The 25,000-nt window shown below is 62.0% G+C and overlaps 1 protein-coding gene across 3 annotated transcripts in view; it reads left to right on the plus strand.

Moving 5' to 3' along the window:
- Positions 1–25,000, plus strand: part of DNMT3A (DNA methyltransferase 3 alpha) — a 184,281-nt gene that overhangs the window by 143,440 nt on the left and 15,841 nt on the right. For all 3 annotated transcript variants that reach the window (XM_089776945.1, XM_089776946.1, XM_089776947.1), the window contains one exon: positions 31–179. In XM_089776945.1, the coding sequence (XP_089633071.1) occupies positions 31–179 (149 nt within the window). The remainder of the gene's footprint in view (positions 1–30; positions 180–25,000) is intronic.

The following is a 25,000-nucleotide window of genomic DNA, read 5'->3' on the forward strand; positions in this document are numbered from 1 at the left end:
CCCGCGTCTCTTCTCTCTTCCTGCGCCCAGAGGGCACCGGGCGGCTCTTCTTCGAGTTCTACCGCCTTCTCCATGAAGCCCGGCCCAAGGAGGGCGACGACCGGCCCTTCTTCTGGCTCTTCGAGAACGTGGTGGCCATGGGCGTGAGCGACAAGCGGGACATTTCACGCTTCCTAGAGGTGAGGACATGGCAGGCCGGCCCGCCCCAGCAGGGTCTGGCTTTGGGCCTGGGGGCGCTTCCATAGGCTGCTACCTGCCCCGTGTGTGAGGCCAGCAGGGTGGGCCCAACGGTGGGTGTCTCCCTGGGGCGGTGACCCATGTCTGGTTGTGCTGCCCGCAGACCCCGAGGATGTGGGGGGGGGAGGGCCTGCGGGCTGACCCTGCCCACCTGGGCCCCGGAGGAGCACGCCCACTAGGGCTCCAGGGACGAAACGAGGAAGGAGAAACCTGCCTGAAGGGGCCAAAGCTGGACACAACCCCCCCCCCCCCAGCTGACTTAGTTGGGTGAGCCGCAGGGCTTCCCGCCTGGGCCCCGGCCACACTGCGCCGGGAAGAGACCCGCACAGCAGCTGCCTGACGGGCCCGCCACGGGCAGGGCAAGAGCTGGCCCTGTCAGACCTGCGAAGGAGAGAGACCAACGGGGGTGGCACTTTGCCCTTCTTTGGAGCCTGACCCAGCACCGAGCACCTCCCCTGCCAGGATTGCCCCAGAGAGGCACCATGGGCCCAGGCACCCACCATCTCTAGCCAGGTGTCAGGCCTGGCTGGCAGCACCACCACCCAGCACCCCTGGGAGCGCGGGACTCGAACGCTCAACCCCAGGCTGCAGGGGCTGATGCCTTGTCCGTACCGACGCCATGCTTGGGAAAGAAGCGCCAGCCGGGCCCGTCCCCTGGAAAGCCCCAGAGAGAGCGACCTGCCCCGGGGAAGGGCCCTTGGGGTCCGGCCCACCTAGGGTGAGCCGTGGAGGCGCCCAGCCGCGCCAGAGGCTCTGGGGCTGCCAGAGCTGAGGGGTTGGGTAGACACCGACCAGCATCTCGCTCCTCTGGGGGGTACCGATCCCAGGCCCAGGGCAGCGCCCTGCTTGGCACCTCGAGCCTCCTCAGCGGCATCCGTGACGCGGGTCCTGATCCCGGGTACCTGCAGGGCCGGAGCTGGGGCTCTGCTCACACACTCGCCTCACACTCAGGCGGCCAGAACATGCTGCTGTTGGCACGGCGGCCGTACCTGCACCTCAGCCACTGCGCCTTACAGCCTGCCTACCTGCAGCGAGCCCCGCCCGGGGCCTGCACCCCTCGTCCTGCCCCAGCACCCAGCTGCCCCCAGCCTGGAGCCCCTCGTTCTTGGTGCCCGGGTGAAAGCCGCCAGTTCAGCAGGTGTGAAATCTCTCAGCTGAAGCTCCCTGCTGGAGTCAGCCCTTGGCCCCTGGCAGCGCTGGGAACGTGGTGAGCGATGCCCCGGCCACAGTGCGGGAGGCCGAGGGCCGAGAACCGGCACCGGTGGAAAGGAGCTGAGATGGGCATCGGCGCATGCAGGTCCCAGTGGGGAGCATCCCACCTCGGACCTGCCTCGCGGGGAGGCCCCTCCAGTGCGTTCTTGGGGGAATCCCTGGAGCGGGCGGAATTGGGGGGGAGACCTGGCCGCCATGCCTGGGCAGTGCCCTCTCGCTGCGAGTGTCTGCGCCCAGGCCCGCCCGCCCGCCCCTCCAGGGGAGTTGCCAGCATGAAGGATCTGACGAGGTGCAAGGGCGGGCGCCCCGATATACCAGTGGCCGTGCTCGCAACGTGTGCGCACTGCTGCCGGGATGGACCTGAGCACCACAACTCGGCATTTACAGCTTTATCACCGAGCCACGATGCAGTGTTGCAGCACTGTTATACACTTGTGTCGGGGGCTGGGATGCCGTGTTGTGGAGCTGTGTCAGGGGCTGGGTTGCAGAGTTGTGGAGCTGTGTCGGGCTGGGTTGCAGAGTTGTGGAGCTGTGTCGGGCTGGGTTGCAGAGTTGTGGAGCTGTGTTGGGGGCTGTTAAGCAGTGTTGCAGTTGTGTTGGGGTTTGTAATGCCATATTACAGCACTGTTGTGCTCTGGGTTCATGCAGTGCTACAGCACCGTCAGATTGGGGGAGGGTTGTGATGCAGTGTTGTAGCACTGTTGTGGAGCTGTGTTAGGGGTTCACATGCAGAGTTGCAGTACTGTTAGGGAGTGTTTGGTGGGCTGTTACGGAGTGTTGCAGTGATGTCATGGACTGGTGCAGATGACTGGGCTGTCATGGACCTATTTAGGGGGCTGGCATGCAGTGCTGGAGTGCTGTCATGAAGCAGTGTTGGGTGCTGGCACGCAGTGTTACAGCACTGCAATGCAGCTGTGTTGCCGGCTTTGATGCACTGTGACGGGACACTCGGGTCTGTGGTGAGGGGTTGGGATGCCATATTGCAGCAGTGTCGTGGAGCTGTGACATGGGCTAGGGTGCAGTGTCACGGAGTTGTGTTTTGTGGCGGGGTGCAGTGTCACAGCAGTGTCGGAGCTGCGTTCTCTTGTGCTGCGGTGCAGTGTCACAGCAGTGTCGGAGCTGCGTTTTGTTGTGCTGGGGTGCAGTGTCACAGCAGTGTCGGAGCTGCGTTCTGTTGTGCTGCGGTGCAGTGTCACAGCGGTGTTGGAGCTGCGTTTTGTTGTGCTGGGGTGCAGTGTCACAGCAGTGTCGGAGCTGCGTTCTGTTGTGCTGCGGTGCAGTGTCACAGCGGTGTCGGAGCTGCGTTCTGTTGTGCTGCGGTGCAGTGTCACAGCGGTGTCGGAGCTGCGTTCCGTTGTGCTGCGATGCAGTGTCACAGCAGTGTCGGAGCTGCGTTCTGTTGTGCTGCGGTGCAGTGTCACAGCAGTGTCGGAGCTGCGTTCTGTTGTGCTGCGGTGCAGTGTCACAGCAGTATCGGAGCTGCGTTCTGTTGTGCTGCGGTGCAGTGTCACAGCAGTGTCGGAGCTGCATTCTGTTGTGCTGGGGTGCAGTGTCACAGCAGTATCGGAGCTGCGTTCTGTTGTGCTGCGGTGCAATGTCACAGCGGTGTCGAGGAGCTGCGTTCTGTTGTGCTGCGGTGCAGTGTCACAGCAGTGTCGGAGCTGCGTTTTGTGGCAGGGTGCAGTGTCAGCAGTGTCGGAGCTGCGTTTTGTGGCAGGGTGCAGTGTCACAGCGGTATCGGAGCTGCGTTCTGTTGTGCTGCGGTGCAGTGTCACAGCAGTGTCGCAGCTGCGTTTTGTGGCAGGGTGCAGTGTCACAGCAGTGTCGGAGCTGCGTTTTGTGGCAGGGTGCAGTGTCACAGCGGTGTCGGAGCTGCGTTTTGTGGCAGGGTGCAGTGTCACAGCAGTGTCGGAGCTGCGTTTTGTGGCAGGGTGCAGTGTCACAGCAGTGTCGGAGCTGCGTTCTGTTGTGCTGCGGTGCAGTGTCACAGCAGTGTCAGAGCTGCGTTCTGTTGTGCTGCGGTGCAGTGTCATAGCAGTGTCGGAGCTGCATTCTGTTGTGCTGCAGTGCAGTGTCACAGCAGTGTCGGAGCTGCGTTCTGTTGTGCTGCGGTGCAGTGTCACAGCAGTGTCGGAGCTGCGTTCTGTTGTGCTGCGGTGCAATGTCACAGCGGTGTCGGAGCTGCGTTCTGTTGTGCTGCGGTGCAGTGTCACAGCAGTGTCGGAGCTGCGTTCTGTTGTGCTGCGGTGCAGTGTCACAGCGGTGTCGGAGCTGCGTTCTGTTGTGCTGCGGTGCAGTGTCACAGCAGTGTCGGAGCTGTGTTTTGTGGCAGGGTGCAGTGTCACAGCGGTGTCGGAGCTGCGTTCTGTTGTGCTGCGGTGCAGTGTCACAGCAGTGTCGAGGAGCTGCGTTCTGTTGTGCTGGGGTGCAGTGTCACAGCAGTGTCGGAGCTGCATTCTGTTGTGCTGGGGTGCAGTGTCACAGCAGTGTCGGAGCTCCGTTCTGTTGTGCTGGGGTGCAGTGTCACAGCAGTGTCGAGGAGCTGCGTTCTGTTGTGCTGCGGTGCAGTGTCGCTGCGGTGTCGAGGAGCTGCGTTCTTTTGTGCTGCGGTGCAGTGTCAGAGCTGCGTTTTGTGGCAGGGTGCAGTGTCACAGCGGTGTCGGAGCTGCGTTCTGTTGTGCTGCGGTGCAGTGTCACAGCGGTGTCGGAGCTGCGTTTTGTGGCAGGGTGCAGTGTCACAGCGGTGTCGGAGCTGCGTTCTGTTGTGCTGCGGTGCAGTGTCACAGCAGTGTCGGAGCTGCGTTCTGTTGTGCTGCGGTGCAGTGTCACAGCAGTGTCGGAGCTGCGTTCTGTTGTGCTGCGGTGCAGTGTCATAGCGGTGTCGGAGCTGCGTTTTGTGGCAGGGTGCAGTGTCACAGCAGTGTCGGAGCTGCATTCTGTTGTGCTGCAGTGCAGTGTCACAGCAGTGTCAGAGCTGCGTTCTGTTGTGCTGCGGTGCAGTGTCACAGCAGTGTCGGAGCTGCGTTCTGTTGTGCTGCGGTGCAGTGTCACAGCAGTATCGGAGCTGCGTTCTGTTGTGCTGCGGTGCAATGTCACAGCGGTGTCGAGGAGCTGCGTTCTGTTGTGCTGCGGTGCAGTGTCACAGCAGTGTCGAGGAGCTGCGTTCTGTTGTGCTGCGGTGCAGTGTCACAGCAGTGTCGGAGCTGCGTTCTGTTGTGCTGCGGTGCAGTGTCACAGCAGTGTCGCAGCTGCGTTTTGTGGCAGGGTGCAGTGTCACAGCAGTGTCGGAGCTGCGTTTTGTGGCAGGGTGCAGTGTCACAGCGGTGTCGGAGCTGCGTTCTGTTGTGCTGCGGTGCAGTGTCACAGCGGTGTCGGAGCTGCGTTCTGTTGTGCTGCGGTGCAGTGTCACAGCAGTGTTGGAGCTGCGTTTTGTGGCAGGGTGCAGTGTCACAGCGGTGTCGGAGCTGCGTTCTGTTGTGCTGCGGTGCAGTGTTACAGCGGTGTCGGAGCTGCGTTCTGTTGTGCTGGGGTGCAGTGTCACAGCAGTGTCGGAGCTGCGTTCTGTTGTGCTGCGGTGCAGTGTCACAGCAGTGTCGAGGAGCTGCGTTCTGTTGTGCTGCGGTGCAGTGTCACAGCAGTGTCGGAGCTGTGTTCTGTTGTGCTGCGGTGCAGTGTCACAGCAGTGTCGCAGCTGCGTTTTGTGGCAGGGTGCAGTGTCACAGCAGTGTCGGAGCTGCGTTTTGTGGCAGGGTGCAGTGTCACAGCGGTGTCGGAGCTGCGTTCTGTTGTGCTGCGGTGCAGTGTCACAGCGGTGTCGGAGCTGCGTTCTGTTGTGCTGCGGTGCAGTGTCACAGCAGTGTTGGAGCTGCGTTTTGTGGCAGGGTGCAGTGTCACAGCGGTGTCGGAGCTGCGTTCTGTTGTGCTGCGGTGCAGTGTTACAGCGGTGTCGGAGCTGCGTTCTGTTGTGCTGGGGTGCAGTGTCACAGCAGTGTCGGAGCTGCGTTCTGTTGTGCTGCGGTGCAGTGTCACAGCAGTGTCGGAGCTGCGTTCTGTTGTGCTGCGGTGCAGTGTCACAGCAGTGTCGGAGCTGCGTTCTGCTGTGCTGCGGTGCAGTGTCACAGCGGTGTCGGAGCTGCGTTCTGTTGTGCTGCGGTGCAGTGTCACAGCAGTGTCGGAGCTGCGTTTTGTGGCAGGGTGCAGTGTCACAGCGGTGTCGGAGCTGCGTTCTGTTGTGCTGCGGTGCAGTGTCACAGCGGTGTCGGAGCTGCGTTCTGTTGTGCTGGGGTGCAGTGTCACAGCAGTGTCGGAGCTGCGTTCTGTTGTGCTGCGGTGCAGTGTCACAGCAGTGTCGGAGCTGCGTTCTGTTGTGCTGCGGTGCAGTGTCACAGCAGTGTCGGAGCTGCGTTCTGTTGTGCTGCGGTGCAGTGTCACAGCAGTGTCGGAGCTGCGTTCTGTTGTGCTGCGGTGCAATGTCACAGCGCTGTCGAGGAGCTGCGTTCTGTTGTGCTGCGGTGCAGTGTCACAGCAGTGTCGGAGCTGCGTTTTGTTGTGCTGGGGTGCAGTGTCACAGCAGTATCGGAGCTGCGTTCTGTTGTGCTGCGGTGCAATGTCAGCGGTGTCGAGGAGCTGCGTTCTGTTGTGCTGCGGTGCAGTGTCACAGCAGTGTCGGAGCTGCGTTCTGTTGTGCTGCGGTGCAGTGTCACAGCAGTGTCGGAGCTGCGTTCTGTTGTGCTGCGGTGCAGTGTCACAGCAGTGTCGGAGCTGCGTTCTGTTGTGCTGCGGTGCAGTGTCACAGCAGTGTCGGAGCTGCGTTCTGTTGTGCTGCGGTGCAGTGTCACAGCAGTGTCGAGGAGCTGCGTTCTGTTGTGCTGCGGTGCAGTGTCACAGCAGTGTCGGAGCTGCGTTCTGTTGTGCTGGGGTGCAGTGTCACAGCAGTGTCGGAGCTGCGTTCTGTTGTGCTGCGGTGCAATGTCACAGCGCTGTCGAGGAGCTGCGTTCTGTTGTGCTGCGGTGCAGTGTCACAGCAGTGTCGGAGCTGCGTTTTGTTGTGCTGGGGTGCAGTGTCACAGCAGTATCGGAGCTGCGTTCTGTTGTGCTGCGGTGCAATGTCACAGCGGTGTCGAGGAGCTGCGTTCTGTTGTGCTGCGGTGCAGTGTCACAGCAGTGTCGGAGCTGCGTTCTGTTGTGCTGCGGTGCAGTGTCACAGCAGTGTCGGAGCTGCGTTCTGTTGTGCTGCGGTGCAGTGTCACAGCAGTGTCGCAGCTGCGTTTTGTGGCAGGGTGCAGTGTCACAGCAGTGTCGGAGCTGCGTTCTGTTGTGCTGCGGTGCAGTGTCACAGCAGTGTCAGAGCTGCGTTTTGTGGCAGGGTGCAGTGTCACAGCAGTGTCGGAGCTGCGTTTTGTGGCAGGGTGCAGTGTCACAGCGGTGTCGGAGCTGCGTTCTGTTGTGCTGCAGTGCAGTGTCACAGCAGTGTCAGAGCTGCGTTCTGTTGTGCTGCGGTGCAGTGTCATAGCAGTGTCGGAGCTGCATTCTGTTGTGCTGCAGTGCAGTGTCACAGCGGTGTCGGAGCTGCGTTCTGTTGTGCTGCGGTGCAGTGTCACAGCAGTGTCGGAGCTGCGTTTTGTGGCAGGGTGCAGTGTCACAGCGGTGTCGGAGCTGCGTTCTGTTGTGCTGCGGTGCAGTGTCACAGCAGTGTCGAGGAGCTGCGTTCTGTTGTGCTGGGGTGCAGTGTCACAGCGGTGTCGGAGCTGCGTTCTGTTGTGCTGCGGTGCAGTGTCACAGCGGTGTCGGAGCTGCGTTTTGTTGTGCTGGGGTGCAGTGTCACAGCAGTGTCGGAGCTGCGTTCTGTTGTGCTGCGGTGCAGTGTCACAGCAGTGTCGGAGCTGCGTTCTGTTGTGCTGGGGTGCAGTGTCACAGCAGTGTCGGAGCTGCGTTCTGTTGTGCTGCGGTGCAATGTCACAGCAGTGTCGAGGAGCTGCGTTCTGTTGTGCTGCGGTGCAGTGTCACAGCAGTGTCGGAGCTGCGTTCTGTTGTGCTGCGGTGCAGTGTCACAGCAGTGTCGGAGCTGCGTTCTGTTGTGCTGCGGTGCAGTGTCACAGCAGTGTCGGAGCTGCGTTTTGTGGCAGGGTGCAGTGTCAGCAGTGTCGGAGCTGCGTTTTGTGGCAGGGTGCAGTGTCACAGCGGTATCGAGCTGCGTTCTGTTGTGCTGCGGTGCAATGTCACAGCAGTGTCGAGGAGCTGCGTTCTGTTGTGCTGCGGTGCAGTGTCACAGCAGTGTCGGAGCTGCGTTCTGTTGTGCTGCGGTGCAGTGTCACAGCAGTGTCGGAGCTGCGTTTTGTGGCAGGGTGCAGTGTCACAGCGGTGTTGGAGCTGCGTTCTGTTGTGCTGTGGCACTGTTATTGAGCAGTGTTGGAGTCTCTGATGCATGTTGGTGGGACTGTGATACCGCTGTGTCGGGCTGGGATGCACTGTTGGAACTATCATGGGGCTGTCATATAGGCTGCCGTGTCATGTTCCAGCAGTGTCACAGCACTTCCCTGGATGTGTTGGTGGGGGCAGGATGCAGTATCACTGCACTGCCATGGATGTCTCTCTGGAGGCCGGATGTCTTTAGGTGCCAGGACGCAGGGTCTCAGCACTGCCGTGGACATGTGTGTGTGTGGGGGGGGGGAGGCAGGATGCAGTTTCACAACACTGCCCTGGATAAGTCTGTTGGAGCTGGTATGCAGTGTCACAGAGCAACCGTGGATGTGTCCGTGGGGGCCGGGCGCGGTGTCGGAGCGCTGCCATGGAGCTGTGTCGGTCGCCGGGCGCGGTGTCGGAGCGCTGCCGTGGAGCTGTGTCGGTCGCCGGGCGCGGTGTCGGAGCGCTGCCGTGGAGCTGTGTCGGTCGCCGGGTGCGGTGTCGGAGCGCTGCCGTGGATGTGTCCATGGGGGCCGGGCGCGGTGTCGGAGCGCTGCCATGGATGTGTCCGTGGGGGCCGGGCGCGGTGTCGGAGCGCTGCCGTGGATGTGTCCGTGGGGGCCGGGCGCGGTGTCGGAGCGCTGCCGTGGATGTGTCCGTGGGGGCCGGGCGCGGTGTCGGAGCGCTGCCATGGAGCTGTGTCGGTCGCCGGGCGCGGTGTCGGAGCGCTGCCGTGGAGCTGTGTCGGTCGCCGGGCGCGGTGTCGGAGCGCTGCCGTGGATGTGTCCGTGGGGGCCGGGCGCGGTGTCGGAGCGCTGCCATGGATGTGTCCGTGGGGGCCGGGCGCGGTGTCGGAGCGCTGCCGTGGATGTGTCCGTGGGGGCCGGGCGCGGTGTCGGAGCGCTGCCGTGGATGTGTCCGTGGGGGCCGGGCGCGGTGTCGGAGCGCTGCCATGGATGTGTCCGTGGGGGCCGGGCGCGGTGTCGGAGCGCTGCCATGGAGCTGTGTCGGTCGCCGGGCGCGGTGTCGGAGCGCTGCCGTGGATGTGTCCGTGGGGGCCGGGCGCGGTGTCGGAGTGCTGCCGTGGATGTGTCCGTGGGGGCCGGGCGCGGTGTCGGAGCGCTGCCGTGGATGTGTCCGTGGGGGCCGGGCGCGGTGTCGGAGCGCTGCCGTGGAGCTGTGTCGGTCGCCGGGCGCGGTGTCGGAGTGCTGCCATGGATGTGTCCGTGGGGGCCGGGCGCGGTGTCGGAGCGCTGCCGTGGATGTGTCCGTGGGGGCCGGGCGCGGTGTCGGAGCGCTGCCGTGGATGTGTCCGTGGGGGCCGGGCGCGGTGTCGGAGCGCTGCCGTGGATGTGTCCGTGGGGGCCGGGCGCGGTGTCGGAGCGCTGCCTTGGATGTGTCCGTGGGGGCCGGGCGCGGTGTCGGAGCGCTGCCGTGGATGTGTCCGTGGGGGCCGGGCGCGGTGTCGGAGCGCTGCCGTGGATGTGTCCGTGGGGGCCGGGCGCGGTGTCGGAGCGCTGCCGTGGAGTTGTGTCGGTCGCCGGGCGCGGTGTCGGAGCGCTGCCGTGGAGCTGTGTCGGTCGCCGGGCGCGGTGTCGGAGTGCTGCCATGGATGTGTCCGTGGGGGCCGGGCGCGGTGTCGGAGCGCTGCCGTGGATGTGTCCGTGGGGGCCGGGCGCGGTGTCGGAGCGCTGCCGTGGATGTGTCCGTGGGGGCCGGGCGCGGTGTCGGAGCGCTGCCGTGGATGTGTCCGTGGGGGCCGGGCGCGGTGTCGGAGCGCTGCCGTGGATGTGTCCGTGGGGGCCGGGCGCGGTGTCGGAGCGCTGCCGTGGATGTGTCCGTGGGGGCCGGGCGCGGTGTCGGAGCGCTGCCGTGGATGTGTCCGTGGGGGCCGGGCGCGGTGTCGGAGCGCTGCCGTGGAGCTGTGTCCGTGGGGGCCGGGCGCGGTGTCGGAGCGCTGCCGTGGATGTGTCCGTGGGGGCCGGGCGCGGTGTCGGAGCGCTGCCATGGAGCTGTGTCGGTCGCCGGGCGCGGTGTCGGAGCGCTGCCGTGGAGCTGTGTCGGTCGCCGGGCGCGGTGTCGGAGCGCTGCCGTGGAGCTGTGTCGGTCGCCGGGTGCGGTGTCGGAGCGCTGCCGTGGATGTGTCCATGGGGGCCGGGCGCGGTGTCGGAGCGCTGCCATGGATGTGTCCGTGGGGGCCGGGCGCGGTGTCGGAGCGCTGCCGTGGATGTGTCCGTGGGGGCCGGGCGCGGTGTCGGAGCGCTGCCATGGAGCTGTGTCGGTCGCCGGGCGCGGTGTCGGAGCGCTGCCGTGGAGCTGTGTCGGTCGCCGGGCGCGGTGTCGGAGCGCTGCCGTGGATGTGTCCGTGGGGGCCGGGCGCGGTGTCGGAGCGCTGCCATGGATGTGTCCGTGGGGGCCGGGCGCGGTGTCGGAGCGCTGCCATGGAGCTGTGTCGGTCGCCGGGCGCGGTGTCGGAGCGCTGCCGTGGATGTGTCCGTGGGGGCCGGGCGCGGTGTCGGAGAGCTGCCGTGGATGTGTCCGTGGGGGCCGGGCGCGGTGTCGGAGCGCTGCCGTGGATGTGTCCGTGGGGGCCGGGCGCGGTGTCGGAGCGCTGCCGTGGAGCTGTGTCGGTCGCCGGGTGCGGTGTCGGAGCGCTGCCGTGGATGTGTCCATGGGGGCCGGGCGCGGTGTCGGAGCGCTGCCATGGATGTGTCCGTGGGGGCCGGGCGCGGTGTCGGAGCGCTGCCGTGGATGTGTCCGTGGGGGCCGGGCGCGGTGTCGGAGCGCTGCCATGGAGCTGTGTCGGTCGCCGGGCGCGGTGTCGGAGCGCTGCCGTGGAGCTGTGTCGGTCGCCGGGCGCGGTGTCGGAGCGCTGCCGTGGATGTGTCCGTGGGGGCCGGGCGCGGTGTCGGAGCGCTGCCATGGATGTGTCCGTGGGGGCCGGGCGCGGTGTCGGAGCGCTGCCATGGAGCTGTGTCGGTCGCCGGGCGCGGTGTCGGAGCGCTGCCGTGGATGTGTCCGTGGGGGCCGGGCGCGGTGTCGGAGAGCTGCCGTGGATGTGTCCGTGGGGGCCGGGCGCGGTGTCGGAGCGCTGCCGTGGATGTGTCCGTGGGGGCCGGGCGCGGTGTCGGAGCGCTGCCGTGGAGCTGTGTCGGTCGCCGGGCGCGGTGTCGGAGCGCTGCCGTGGAGCTGTGTCGGTCGCCGGGCGCGGTGTCGGAGCGCTGCCGTGGATGTGTCCGTGGGGGCCGGGCGCGGTGTCGGAGCGCTGCCATGGATGTGTCCGTGGGGGCCGGGCGCGGTGTCGGAGCGCTGCCATGGAGCTGTGTCGGTCGCCGGGCGCGGTGTCGGAGCGCTGCCGTGGATGTGTCCGTGGGGGCCGGGCGCGGTGTCGGAGTGCTGCCGTGGATGTGTCCGTGGGGGCCGGGCGCGGTGTCGGAGCGCTGCCGTGGATGTGTCCGTGGGGGCCGGGCGCGGTGTCGGAGCGCTGCCGTGGAGCTGTGTCGGTCGCCGGGCGCGGTGTCGGAGTGCTGCCATGGATGTGTCCGTGGGGGCCGGGCGCGGTGTCGGAGCGCTGCCGTGGATGTGTCCGTGGGGGCCGGGCGCGGTGTCGGAGCGCTGCCGTGGATGTGTCCGTGGGGGCCGGGCGCGGTGTCGGAGCGCTGCCGTGGATGTGTCCGTGGGGGCCGGGCGCGGTGTCGGAGCGCTGCCTTGGATGTGTCCGTGGGGGCCGGGCGCGGTGTCGGAGCGCTGCCGTGGATGTGTCCGTGGGGGCCGGGCGCGGTGTCGGAGCGCTGCCGTGGATGTGTCCGTGGGGGCCGGGCGCGGTGTCGGAGCGCTGCCGTGGAGTTGTGTCGGTCGCCGGGCGCGGTGTCGGAGCGCTGCCGTGGAGCTGTGTCGGTCGCCGGGCGCGGTGTCGGAGTGCTGCCATGGATGTGTCCGTGGGGGCCGGGCGCGGTGTCGGAGCGCTGCCGTGGATGTGTCCGTGGGGGCCGGGCGCGGTGTCGGAGCGCTGCCGTGGATGTGTCCGTGGGGGCCGGGCGCGGTGTCGGAGCGCTGCCGTGGATGTGTCCGTGGGGGCCGGGCGCGGTGTCGGAGCGCTGCCGTGGATGTGTCCGTGGGGGCCGGGCGCGGTGTCGGAGCGCTGCCGTGGATGTGTCCGTGGGGGCCGGGCGCGGTGTCGGAGCGCTGCCGTGGATGTGTCCGTGGGGGCCGGGCGCGGTGTCGGAGCGCTGCCGTGGAGCTGTGTCCGTGGGGGCCGGGCGCGGTGTCGGAGCGCTGCCGTGGATGTGTCCGTGGGGGCCGGGCGCGGTGTCGGAGCGCTGCCATGGAGCTGTGTCGGTCGCCGGGCGCGGTGTCGGAGCGCTGCCGTGGAGCTGTGTCGGTCGCCGGGCGCGGTGTCGGAGCGCTGCCGTGGAGCTGTGTCGGTCGCCGGGTGCGGTGTCGGAGCGCTGCCGTGGATGTGTCCATGGGGGCCGGGCGCGGTGTCGGAGCGCTGCCGTGGATGTGTCCGTGGGGGCCGGGCGCGGTGTCGGAGCGCTGCCGTGGATGTGTCCGTGGGGGCCGGGCGCGGTGTCGGAGCGCTGCCGTGGATGTGTCCGTGGGGGCCGGGCGCGGTGTCGGAGCGCTGCCATGGAGCTGTGTCGGTCGCCGGGCGCGGTGTCGGAGCGCTGCCGTGGAGCTGTGTCGGTCGCCGGGCGCGGTGTCGGAGCGCTGCCGTGGATGTGTCCGTGGGGGCCGGGCGCGGTGTCGGAGCGCTGCCATGGATGTGTCCGTGGGGGCCGGGCGCGGTGTCGGAGCGCTGCCGTGGATGTGTCCGTGGGGGCCGGGCGCGGTGTCGGAGCGCTGCCGTGGATGTGTCCGTGGGGGCCGGGCGCGGTGTCGGAGCGCTGCCATGGATGTGTCCGTGGGGGCCGGGCGCGGTGTCGGAGCGCTGCCATGGAGCTGTGTCGGTCGCCGGGCGCGGTGTCGGAGCGCTGCCGTGGATGTGTCCGTGGGGGCCGGGCGCGGTGTCGGAGTGCTGCCGTGGATGTGTCCGTGGGGGCCGGGCGCGGTGTCGGAGCGCTGCCGTGGATGTGTCCGTGGGGGCCGGGCGCGGTGTCGGAGCGCTGCCGTGGAGCTGTGTCGGTCGCCGGGCGCGGTGTCGGAGTGCTGCCATGGATGTGTCCGTGGGGGCCGGGCGCGGTGTCGGAGCGCTGCCGTGGATGTGTCCGTGGGGGCCGGGCGCGGTGTCGGAGCGCTGCCGTGGATGTGTCCGTGGGGGCCGGGCGCGGTGTCGGAGCGCTGCCGTGGATGTGTCCGTGGGGGCCGGGCGCGGTGTCGGAGCGCTGCCTTGGATGTGTCCGTGGGGGCCGGGCGCGGTGTCGGAGCGCTGCCGTGGATGTGTCCGTGGGGGCCGGGCGCGGTGTCGGAGCGCTGCCGTGGATGTGTCCGTGGGGGCCGGGCGCGGTGTCGGAGCGCTGCCGTGGAGCTGTGTCGGTCGCCGGGCGCGGTGTCGGAGCGCTGCCGTGGAGCTGTGTCGGTCGCCGGGCGCGGTGTCGGAGTGCTGCCATGGATGTGTCCGTGGGGGCCGGGCGCGGTGTCGGAGCGCTGCCGTGGATGTGTCCGTGGGGGCCGGGCGCGGTGTTGGAGCGCTGCCGTGGATGTGTCCGTGGGGGCCGGGCGCGGTGTCGGAGCGCTGCCGTGGATGTGTCCGTGGGGGCCGGGCGCGGTGTCGGAGCGCTGCCGTGGATGTGTCCGTGGGGGCCGGGCGCGGTGTCGGAGCGCTGCCGTGGATGTGTCCGTGGGGGCCGGGCGCGGTGTCGGAGCGCTGCCGTGGATGTGTCCGTGGGGGCCGGGCGCGGTGTCGGAGCGCTGCCGTGGAGCTGTGTCCGTGGGGGCCGGGCGCGGTGTCGGAGCGCTGCCGTGGATGTGTCCGTGGGGGCCGGGCGCGGTGTCGGAGCGCTGCCGTGGATGTGTCCGTGGGGGCCGGGCGCGGTGTCGGAGCGCTGCCGTGGAGCTGTGTCGGTCGCCGGGCGCGGTGTCGGAGCGCTGCCGTGGATGTGTCCGTGGGGGCCGGGCGCGGTGTCGGAGCGCTGCCGTGGATGTGTCCGTGGGGGCCGGGCGCGGTGTCGGAGCGCTGCCGTGGAGCTGTGTCGGTCGCCGGGCTGGAGCGTGTTTCTCCGCGCACTGGCCCATGTCGAGCTCGTCGTAAGTGAGCACACGCCCACGTGCACACCGGAGAGTCGCGGTATCCGTAGGGTTTGCCATGGGGCCTCCTGAGAGCTGGCTTGTGTGCCCGTTTGTTAGCTGCCACCGGTGGGCTGGTTGGCGTGCCTCGTCTTGCCTCGCAAGAGCCCTGCGGTTCCTAGCAGCCCTCCGGTCCTCACGCTCCGTAGCTGGCCGAGGTTCCGTGGAAAGCCTCGCCCTTCGCGAGTGCTGCTGGCCCCCCATCCAGCAAGGAGCATCCAGAGAAAGGGGCTTCCCAGCGTGGGGCTCCGCTCCCGGGAGGGGCCTGGTTCAGGCCATGTGCCCGCCCCAGAGCCACTCGCCACGCCCTGCTGTGAGGGACCGTTTTAATTGATGGCAGTTGGCTGATGTCATTGCGGAGCCTTTGGCCATTAGCTTTGAAAACTCGTGGGGATCGGGAGAGATTCTGGATGACTGGAAAAAGGCAAATGTAGGGCCCCTCTTTAAAAAAGGGAAGAAGGACGATCGAGGGAACTACAGACCAGTCAGCCTCACCTCAGTCCCTGGAAAAATAATGGAGGGATCCTCAAGAAATCCATTTTGAGGCACTTATAGAATCATAGAACTGGAAGAGACCTCAGAAGGTCAAGTCCAGCCCCCTGCTCTAGGCAGGACCAATCCCAACTCAATCAACCCGGCCAGGGCTTTGTCAAGCCGAGACTGAAACACCTCTAGGGATGGAGAATCCACTACTTCCCTAGGGAACCCAGCCCAGCGCTTCCCCACCCTCCTAGGGAAATAGTTTTTCCTAATATCCAACCTGGACCTCTCCCACCACAACTTGAGCCCATTGCTCCTTGTTCTGCATCTGTCACTACTGAGAACAGCCTCTCTCCATCCTCTTTGGAACCTCCCTTCAGGAAGTTGAAGGCTGCTATCAAATCCCCCCTCACTCTTCGCTTCTGCAGACTAAACAGACCCAAGTCCCTCAGCCTCTCCTCATAAGTCATGTGCTCCAGCCCCCTCATCATTTTGGTTGCCCTCCGCTGGACCCTCTCCAATGCGTCCACATCCTTTTTGTAGTGGGGGGCCCAGAACTGGACACAATACTCCAGATGCGGCCTCACCAGAGCCGAATAAAGGGGAATAATGACATCTCTGGATCTGCTGGCAATGCTCCTCCTAATGCACCCCAATATGCCATTAGCCTTCTTGGCTACAAGGGCGCCCTGGTGACTCATCTCCAGCTTCTCATCCACTGGAACCCCCAGGGCCTTTTCTGCAGAACTGCTACTTAGCCAGTCGGTCCCCAGCCTGTACCAATGCTTGGGATTCTTCCGTCCCAAGGGCAGGACTCTACACTTGTCCTTGTTGAACCTCATCAGATTTCTAGTGGCCCAATCCTCCAATTTGTCTAAGTCACTCTGGATCCTATCTCTGTCCTTAAGCGTATCTACCTCTCCCCAGCTTAGTGTCATCTGTGAACTTGCTGAGGGTGCAATCCATCCCCTCAGCCAGGTCAGTCATAAAGATATTGAACAAAACCGGTCCTAGAACCGAACCTTGGGGTACTCCACTAGAAACCGACCGCCATCCTGAAATGGAGCCATTGATCACTACCCGCTGGGCCCGGCCTTCTAGCCATCTTTCTATCCATCTTACCGTCCATTTATCCAATCCACATTCCCTTAACTTGCTGGCAAGAATATTGTGGGAGACCATATTAAAAGCCTTGCTAAAGTCAAGGTGTATCACATCCACTAACTTTCCCATGTCCACTGAGCCAGTTACCTCATCATAGAAGCTAATCAGATTGGTCAAGCACGACTTGCCCTTTGTGAATCCATGCTGACTATTCCTGATCACTTTCCTCTCATCCAAGTGCCTCAAAATGGATTCCTTAAGGATCCCTTCCATGATTTTTCCAGGAACCGAGGTAAGACTGACCGGCCTATAGTTCCCTGGATCGTCCTTCTTCCCTTTTTTGAAGATGGGCACTACATTTGCCTTTTTCCAATCATCCGGGATTTCTCCCGATCTCCACGACTTTTCAAAGATAATGGCCAAAGGCTCCACAATGACATTTGCCAACTCCCTCAGTACCCTCGGATGCATTAAGTCCGGACCCATGGATTTGTGTACGTTTAGCTTTTCTAAATAGTTCCTAACCTGTTCTTTACCCACCACGGGCTGTTCATCTTCTTCCCATCTTGCGTCACTTGGCGCATTAGTTGGGGAGCCAACCTTGTCCGTGAATACAGAGGCAAAGAAAGCATTGAGTACTTCAGCTTTCCCCATTCATCTGTCACTAGGTTACCTCCTTCATCCATTAGGGGCCACACACCCTCTCTGATCACCTTCTTCTTGTTAACATGCCTGTAGAAACCTTTCTTGTTCTCCTTCACATCCTTAGCCAGTCGCAATTCCATTTGCGCTTTCGCCTTCCTGATAACCCCCCGGCATTCTCGAGCTAGACCTTTAAACCCCTCCCTGGTCATTTGTCCAAGTTTCCACTCTTTGTAAGCTTCCTTTTTGTGCTTAAGTTCACCAAGGATTTCCCCTGTAAGCCAGTCCGGTCTCCTACCATGTTTGCCTCTCTTGCTACGCGTCGGGATGGTTTCATTCTGTGCCTTCAATAAGGCTTCTTTAAAATACTGCCAGCTGTCCTGGACTCCTTTCCCCTTCATGTTAACATCCCAGGGGATTCTGCCCATCAGGTCTCTGAGGGAGTCAAAATCTGCTTTTTTGAAGTCCAAGGTGTGTATTTTACTACTCTCTTTTCTTCCTTTGGTCAGGATCCTGAAATCTACCATCTCATGATCACTGCTTCCCAGGTCGTCACCCACCTCTGCTTCCCCTACTAGTTCCTCCCTGTTTGTGAGCAGAAGGTTAAGCTGTGCACAGCCTGTCAGCTGATAGTCAGGGCAGCGTGTGCGTGTGTGTTACACCCGAGTCTTTAACTGCTGGGACACAAGGCCCCGTCACAATGGGCAGTCGAGGAGAGACTGACAGGCACCCCGAGAAGTTTAATGTCCATGCCTTTACCGCTAGGACCCAGGTCCCGTCGCGGAGGGCAGCCAACAGGCTGACAGACACCCCAGAGTTTATAGGAAGAGCTTATTACGTCTCAGATTTCAACTGCTAGGATACAGGATCCCTTCGCAGTGGGCAGTCTAGGGAAGACTGAGAGATGCCCCAACGGATCTGTCACCTGGGAGTGACACGATCCAAAACGCCCAAGCTCTTCCTATACCTGTCCCTTATGACCGGCTGAAGTTCTTTTCAATTGTGCTTGGTTCTGTTACAGCAACTGAAGGAGTCAGGTTAAAACTTAAACAGTTAGGCTATGTCTAGACTGCAAGCCTCTTTCGAAAGAGAGCGTCTAGACTGCACGGAGAAATTTCGAAAAAGCGGCTTGCTTTTTCGAAAGAAAGCATCCAGTGAGTCTGGATGCTCTCTTTCAAAGAAGCCCTATTTACATTGAAGAACACCTTCTTTCGAAAGAGGAACTTTCGAAAGAAGGCGTTCTTCCTCGTAAATTGAGGTTTACTGCCATCGAAAGAAAAGCCGCATTCTTTCGAATTAATTTCGAAAGAACGCGGCTTGAGTCTGGACGCAGGGGAAGTTTTTTCGAAAAAAGGCTACTTTTTTCGAAAAAACCCCTGAGTCTGGACACAGCCTTACAGGTTTATTAAAAAGGCTTATAAATCATATGGTTACAATGGCTATTGCTCTATTTCTTAACTGCTAGCAAATATAGATCTTAAAAATGGTTACAAAGAAAATAAAGATAGAAATAGAAATAATGATACCAAGTGACAGCTTAATCTTTAAAGAGCTCTAAGTCTATGTGTACACTTAAGACAAAGGACACATCCAGGTACAATTTTTACCCCCTTCTGTGCCTCTCGACTCCAGCAGGTCAAGCCAGGGCTGGCCCCTCAATTCCTAGGAAAGACGAATACGAGGTGGGCGTCCCTGTGGAACCTCGGGAGGTCAAACACCTGACCTGGCCAGCAGATAGATGGTAGATTGACACTCGGAGTAAATGTGCTGCCGGACCCATCTTTATACTCCTAGGGGCCCGTATCCTTTTTCTTATCTAAGATGCCAAATTGTACTGGTCTGTTTTTGTGGCGCCAGTTCTTACAAGCAAGTTTCAACTTAATTTACACTTGCAAGAGAGAGAACTAAATTGTGAGTACTGGACATTTTTTTTACTGGGCGAGAGATTCCTCCCCCCGCTGGCGCCTGTGCGTTCGTATCAATATGGGTTTCAGTCAAGGGCACTCCTTGGCAGCCTCTTGGTCAGCAATTGGCGTATCTCTGTTTACAGCCATTCAGGGTCACAGCAGCCTGCATATCTGGGCCTTCTGTTCAAGGCTTACTGCTCTGTGTGCCCTGTGTGCTCCAGGCAAGCAAAAATGGATGTTACAGGGGGGTTCTTGTCTGGCTACATGGCCCCTGGTTGGATCCTTCAGCACTTGTACTAAGAAGTTCTCCCCAACATTCGCCAAAAACTTCCTTGATTCCCTGTGTCCTGCCGTATTGGTCTCCCAACAGATGTCAGGGTGATTAAAGTCCCCCACAAGAACCAGGGCCTGCGATCTGGAAGCTTCGCTCAGTTGTCCGAAGAAAGCCTCATCTACCTCATCCACCTGATTCGGTGGCCTGTAGCAGACACCAACCACAACGTCACTGCTGTTGTTTGCTCCTGTAAACTTAACCCATAGACTCTCAACAGGTTTTTCTCCCTCTTTATACTGGAGTTCAGAGCAATCATAGTGCTCTCTTACATATAGTGCAACTCCTCCTCCTTTTCTCCCCTGCCTGTTCTTCCTGAACAGTCTATACCCTTCCATGACAGCGCTCCAGTCATGCGAGTCATCCCACCAAGTCTCTGTTATCCCAATTAAATCATATTTCTTGGACTGGGCCAGGGCCTCCAGTTCTTCCTGCTTGTTGCCCAGGCTTCTCGCATTAGTGTACAAACACCTCAGATAACCAGTTGATCGCCCTATCTTCTCCATTCGAAGCAGGGGTCCTCCTTTCTTGCTCGTTCCTCTCTGCATTTCTTCCCGGTATCCGACTTTCCCACTCCCCTCAGGGTTTTGGTCACCGTACCCCGACGAACCTAGTTTAAAGCCCTCCTCACTAGGTTTGCAAGCCTGCCCGCGAAGATGCTCCTTCCTCTCTTCGTTAGGTGGATCCCATCTCTTCCTAACAATCCTTCCGCCCGGAACAGAGTCCCATGGTCGAAGAAACCAAAGCCCTCTCTGCGACACCACCTGCGCAACCATGCATTTACGTCCTCAATTCGACGATCCCTGCCCAGTCCTTTCCCTTCAACAGGGAGGATGGACGAGAACACCACTTGCGCTCCAAATTCTTGGATCCTTCTTCCCAGTGCTACATAATCCACAGTAACCCGCTCAAGGTCGTTCTTGGGTGTATCACTAGTTCCCACGTGGAGAAGCAGGAAGGGGCAGCGATCCGAAGGTTTGATCAGCTTGGTAAGCCTCTCAGTGACATCCTGAATGCGAGCTCCCGGTAAGCAGCATACCTCTCGAGATTCCAGGTCCGGACGGCAGAGGGATGGCTCAGTCCCTCTTAGGAGGGAGTCCCCGACCACCACCACCCGTCGTTTCCTTTTGGGGGTGGTGGCCGTGGAACCCCCATCCATAGGACTACGCATCCCATGCCTTCCAGGAGATGGTGTTCCCTTCGGGTTTCTTCCTTGCGAGGTCCCTTCCAGAGCGTTCAGCACTGCAGAGCCTGTGGAGAGAGCCTGAAAGCGATTACTTACCTCTATAGCATCGGGGGATTCCCGTGCTGGCCTTTTTCCCCTTCTAGAAGTTACATGCTGCCAGTTCTCTTCCTGGTCCCGTACTGCCCTCTCTGGCTCCTCTGCCTGCTGTGCTTGAAGGATCAAACGCTGCCTTCTAATTTCCGACCTAGACCTCCCCCGCTGTAACTAGGGTGGCCAGGTGTCCCGTTTTGAACTGGACAGTCCAGTATTTGAGCTTTCTGTGGGGGAAACAAAATGAGAAAATATCAATGTCCGGTATTTTCTACATAAGATGGGATGTAGATTGTGAAGGAATGTCAAGTGTGTCCGGGATTTCTGTCGAAACCATCTGGCAACCCCAACTGTAACTTGAGCCCATTGCTCCTCCTTCTGCCACCTACCACTGAGACCAGCCTCTCTCCAGCCCCTCTGGAACCCCCAGCAGGGAGCTGAAGGCTGGGTTCCCTGGGGAGAGGGGAGTCTCCATCCCTAGGGGTGTTTCAGTCCCAGCTGGACAAGGGCCTGGCTGGGCTGATTGAGTTGGGTTGGTCCTGCCTTGGGCCGGGGCTGGACTTGCTGCCTCCTGAGGTCTCTGCCCACCCCGGGGCTCTATGATTCTAAGTTCTGTGAGGTCCTTTCCCAGGGCCTGACCCTCGCGTTTGCCGCCATCCTGGAGGAGGGCGAAGCAGCAGCAAAGGGACGTTCTAGACCGAGCCACCAGGGCGGTTACCTCGTTTGTGGCCACGACGTGCAGCTCTTGGCTACTGTCTTCGGGGTTGTCCCAGGAGAGGCAGGTCATGGTGCAGGACCCGCAGTGGCAGGGTGCGGGGCTCTTCTCTGAGCTCGCCGGTGCAAGGCGCTACAATGCAGTGTTCCCACACTTTCATAGGTCTGTGTTGGGACTTGTGATGTAGTATTCCCGCACTGTCCCAGAGCTGTGTTGGGGGTTGTGATGCTTTGTTCCCACAGTGTCACAGGGCTGTGTGGGGAGTTGTGATGCAGTGCTCCCACACTGTCAGGGGCTGTGTGGGGAGTTGTGATGCAGTCTTCCTGCACTGTCGGGCTGTGTTGGGAGTTTGGTGCAATGTTCCCACAGTGTCACAGAGTGTGTGGGGAGTTGTGATGCTTTGTGCCCACACTGTCACAGGGCTGTGTGGGGAGTTGTGGTGCAGTGTTCCCGCACTGTTGAGCTGTGTGGGGAGTTGTGGTGCAGTGTTCCCGCACTGTCGGGCTGTGTCGGGAGTTGTGGTGCAGTGTTCCCGCACTGTCGGGCTGTGTGGGGAGTTGTGGTGCAGTGTTCCCGCACTGTCGGGCTGTGTGGGGAGTTGTGGTGCAGTGTTCCCGCACTGTCGGGCTGTGTGGGGAGTTGTGGTGCAGTGTTCCCGCACTGTCGGGCTGTGTGGGGAGTTGTGGTGCAGTGTTCCCGCACTGTCGAGCTGTGTGGGGAGTTGTGGTGCAGTGTTCCCGCACTGTCGGGCTGTGTGGGGAGTTGTGGTGCAGTGTTCCCGCACTGTCGAGCTGTGTGGGGAGTTGTGGTGCAGTGTTCCCGCACTGTCGGGCTGTGTCGGGAGTTGTGGTGCAGTGTTCCCGCACTGTCGGGCTGTGTGGGGAGTTGTGGTGCAGTGTTCCCGCACTGTCAGGGACTGTGTGGGGAGTTGTGGTGCAGTGTTCCCGCACTGTCAGGTGCTGTGTTGGGAGTTGTGGTGCAGTGTTCCCGCACTGTCAGGGGCTGTGTTGGGAGTTGTGGTGCAGTGTTCCCGCACTGTCAGGTGCTGTGTTGGGAGTTGTGGTGCAGTGTTCCCGCAGTGTCAGGCTGTGTGGGGAGTTGTGGTGCACTGTTCCTGCACTGTCGGGCTGTGTGGGGAGTTGTGGTGCAGTGTTCCCGCACTGTCGGGCTGTGTGGGGAGTTGTGGTGCAGTGTTCCCGCACTGTCAGGGGCTGTGTGGGGAGTTGTGGTGCAGTGTTCCCGCACTGTCGGGCTGTGTGGGGAGTTGTGGTGCAGTGTTCCCGCACTGTCAGGGGCTGAGTGGGGAGTTGTGGTGCACTGTTCCTGCACTGTCAGGCTGTGTGGGGAGTTGTGGTGCAGTGTTCCCGCACTGTCAGGGGCTGTGTTGGGAGTTGTGGCGCAGTGTTCCCGCACTGTCAGGTGCTGTGTTGGGAGTTGTGGTGCAGTGTTCCCGCACTGTCGGGCTGTGTGGGGAGTTGTGGTGCAGTGTTCCCGCACTGTCAGGGGCTGAGTGGGGAGTTGTGGTGCAGTGTTCCCGCACTGTCGGGCTGTGTGGGGAGTTGTGGTGCAGTGTTCCCGCACTGTCAGGGGCTGAGTGGGGAGTTGTGGTGCAGTGTTCCCGCACTGTCAGGGGCTGAGTGGGGAGTTGTGGTGCAGTGTTCCTGCACTGTCAGGGGCTGTGTCGGGAGTTGTGGTACAGTGTTCCCGCACTGTCAGGCTGTGTGGGGAGTTGTGGTGCAGTGTTCCCGCACTGTCAGGGGCTGAGTGGGGAGTTGTGGTGCAGTGTTCCCGCAGTGTCGGGCTGTGTTGGGAGTTGTGGTGCAGTGTTCCCACACTGTCAGGTGCTGTGTTGGGAGTTGTGGCGCAGTGTTCCCGCACTGTCGGGCTGTGTGGGGAGTTGTGGTGCAGTGTTCCCACAGTGTCACAGGGCTGTGTGGGGAGTTGTGATGCAGTGTTCCCGCACTGTCAGGGGCTGAGTGGGGAGTTGTGGTGTAGTGTTCCCGCACTGTCGGGCTGTGTGGGGAGTTGTGGTGCAGTGTTCCCGCACTGTCAGGGGCTGAGTGGGGAGTTGTGGTGTAGTGTTCCCGCACTGTCGGGCTGTGTGGGGAGTTGTGGTGCAGTGTTCCTGCACTGTCGGGCTGTGTGGGGAGTTGTGGTGCAGTGTTCCCGCACTGTTGGGCTGTGTTGGGAGTTTGGTGCAATGTTCCCGCACTGTCAGAGGCTGTGTGGGGAGTTGTGGTGCAGTGTTCCCGCACTGTCAGGGGCTGTGTTGGGAGTTGTGGTGCAGTGTTCCCGCACTGTCAGGGGCTGTGTGGGGAGTTGTGGTGCAATGTTCCCGCACTGTCAGGTGCTGTGTGGGGAGTTGTGGTGCAGTGTTCCCGCACTGTCAGGGGCTGAGTGGGGAGTTGTAGTGCAGTGTTCCCGCAGTGTCGGGCTGTGTTGGGAGTTGTGGTGCAGTGTTCCCGCAGTGTCGGGCTGTGTGGGGAGTTGTGGTGCAGTGTTCCCGCATTGTCAGGCTGTATGGGGAGTTGTGGTGCAATGTTCCCACAGTGTCACAGGGCTGTGTGGGGAGTTGTGATGCAGTGTTCCCGCACTGTCAGGGGCTGTGTGGGGAGTTGTGGTGCAGTGTTCCCGCACTGTCAGGGGCTGAGTGGGGAGTTGTGGTGCAGTGTTCCCGCACTGTCGGGCTGTGTGGGGAGTTGTGGTGCAGTGTTCCCGCACTGTCAGGGGCTGTGTGGGGAGTTGTGGTGCAGTGTTCCCGCACTGTCACGGGCTTAGTGGGGAGTTGTGGTGCAGTGTTCCCGCACTGTCGGGCTGTGTGGGGAGTTGTGGTGCAGTGTTCCCGCACTGTCAGGGGCTGTGTTGGGAGTTGTGGTGCAGTGTTCCCGCACTGTCGGGCTGTGTGGGGAGTTGTGGTGTAGTGTTCCCGCACTGTCAGGGGCTGAGTGGGGAGTTGTGGTGCAGTGTTCCCGCACTGTCAGGGGCTGTGTGGGGAGTTGTGGTGCAGTGTTCCCGCACTGTCAGGGGCTGAGTGGGGAGTTGTGGTGTAGTGTTCCCGCACTGTCGAGCTGTGTGGGGAGTTGTGGTGCAGTGTTCCCGCACTGTCGGGCTGTGTGGGGAGTTGTGGTGCAGTGTTCCCGCACTGTCGGGCTGTGTGGGGAGTTGTGGTGCAGTGTTCCCGCACTGTCAGGGGCTGAGTGGGGAGTTGTGGTGTAGTGTTCCCGCACTGTCGGACTGTGTGGGGAGTTGTGGTGCAGTGTTCCCGCACTGTCGGGCTGTGTGGGGAGTTGTGGTGCAGTGTTCCCGCACTGTCAGGTGCTGTGTTGGGAGTTGTGGTGCAGTGTTCCCGCACTGTCGGGCTGTGTGGGGAGTTGTGGTGCAGTGTTCCCGCACTGTCAGGGGCTGAGTGGGGAGTTGTGGTGCAGTGTTCCCGCACTGTCGAGCTGTGTGGGGAGTTGTGGTGCAGTGTTCCCGCACTGTCGGACTGTGTGGGGAGTTGTGGTGCAGTGTTCCCGCACTGTCGGACTGTGTGGGGAGTTGTGGTGCAGTGTTCCCGCACTGTCGGACTGTGTGGGGAGTTGTGGTGCAGTGTTCCCGCACTGTCGGACTGTGTGGGGAGTTGTGGTGCAGTGTTCCCGCACCGTCGGGCTGTGTTGGGAGTTGTGGTGCAGTGTTCCCGCACTGTCAGGGGCTGTGTGGGGAGTTGTGGTGCAGTGTTCCCGCACTGTCAGGGGCTGAGTGGGGAGTTGTGGTGCAGTGTTCCCGCACTGTCAGGGGCTGTGTTGGGAGTTGTGGTGCAGTGTTCCCGCACTGTCAGGGGCTGAGTGGGGAGTTGTGATGCAGTGTTCCCGCACTGTCAGGGGCTGTGTTGGGAGTTGTGGTGCAGTGTTCCCGCACTGTCAGGGGCTGAGTGGGGAGTTGTGGTGCAGTGTTCCCGCACTGTCAGGGGCTGAGTGGGGAGTTGTGGTGCAGTGTTCCCGCACTGTCGGGCTGTGTGGGGAGTTGTGGTGCAGTGTTCCCGCACTGTCAGGGGCTGTGTGGGGAGTTGTGGTGCAGTGTTCCCGCACTGTCAGGGGCTGAGTGGGGAGTTGTGGTGCAGTGTTCCCGCACTGTCAGGGGCTGTGTGGGAAGTTGTTGTGCAGTGTTCCCGCACTGTCGGACTGTGTGCGGAGTTGTGGAGCAGTGTTCCCGCACTGTCGGGCTGAGTGGGGAGTTGTGGTGCAGTGTTCCCGCACTGTCGGGCTGAGTGGGGAGTTGTGGTGCAGTGTTCCCGCACTGTCGGGCTGAGTGGGGAGTTGTGGTGCAGTGTTCCCGCACTGTCGGACTGTGTGGGGAGTTGTGGTGCAGTGTTCCCGCACTGTCGGGCTGAGTGGGGAGTTGTGGTGCAGTGTTCCCGCACTGTCGGGCTGTGTGGGGAGTTGTGGTGCAGTGTTCGCGCACTGTCAGGGGCTGAGTGGGGAGTTGTGGTG

Source organism: Pelodiscus sinensis, chromosome 3 (genome assembly GCF_052426305.1).
Source record: "Pelodiscus sinensis isolate ZL-2025 chromosome 3, ASM5242630v1, whole genome shotgun sequence".
In the NCBI taxonomy this organism is placed as follows: domain Eukaryota; kingdom Metazoa; phylum Chordata; order Testudines; family Trionychidae; genus Pelodiscus; species Pelodiscus sinensis.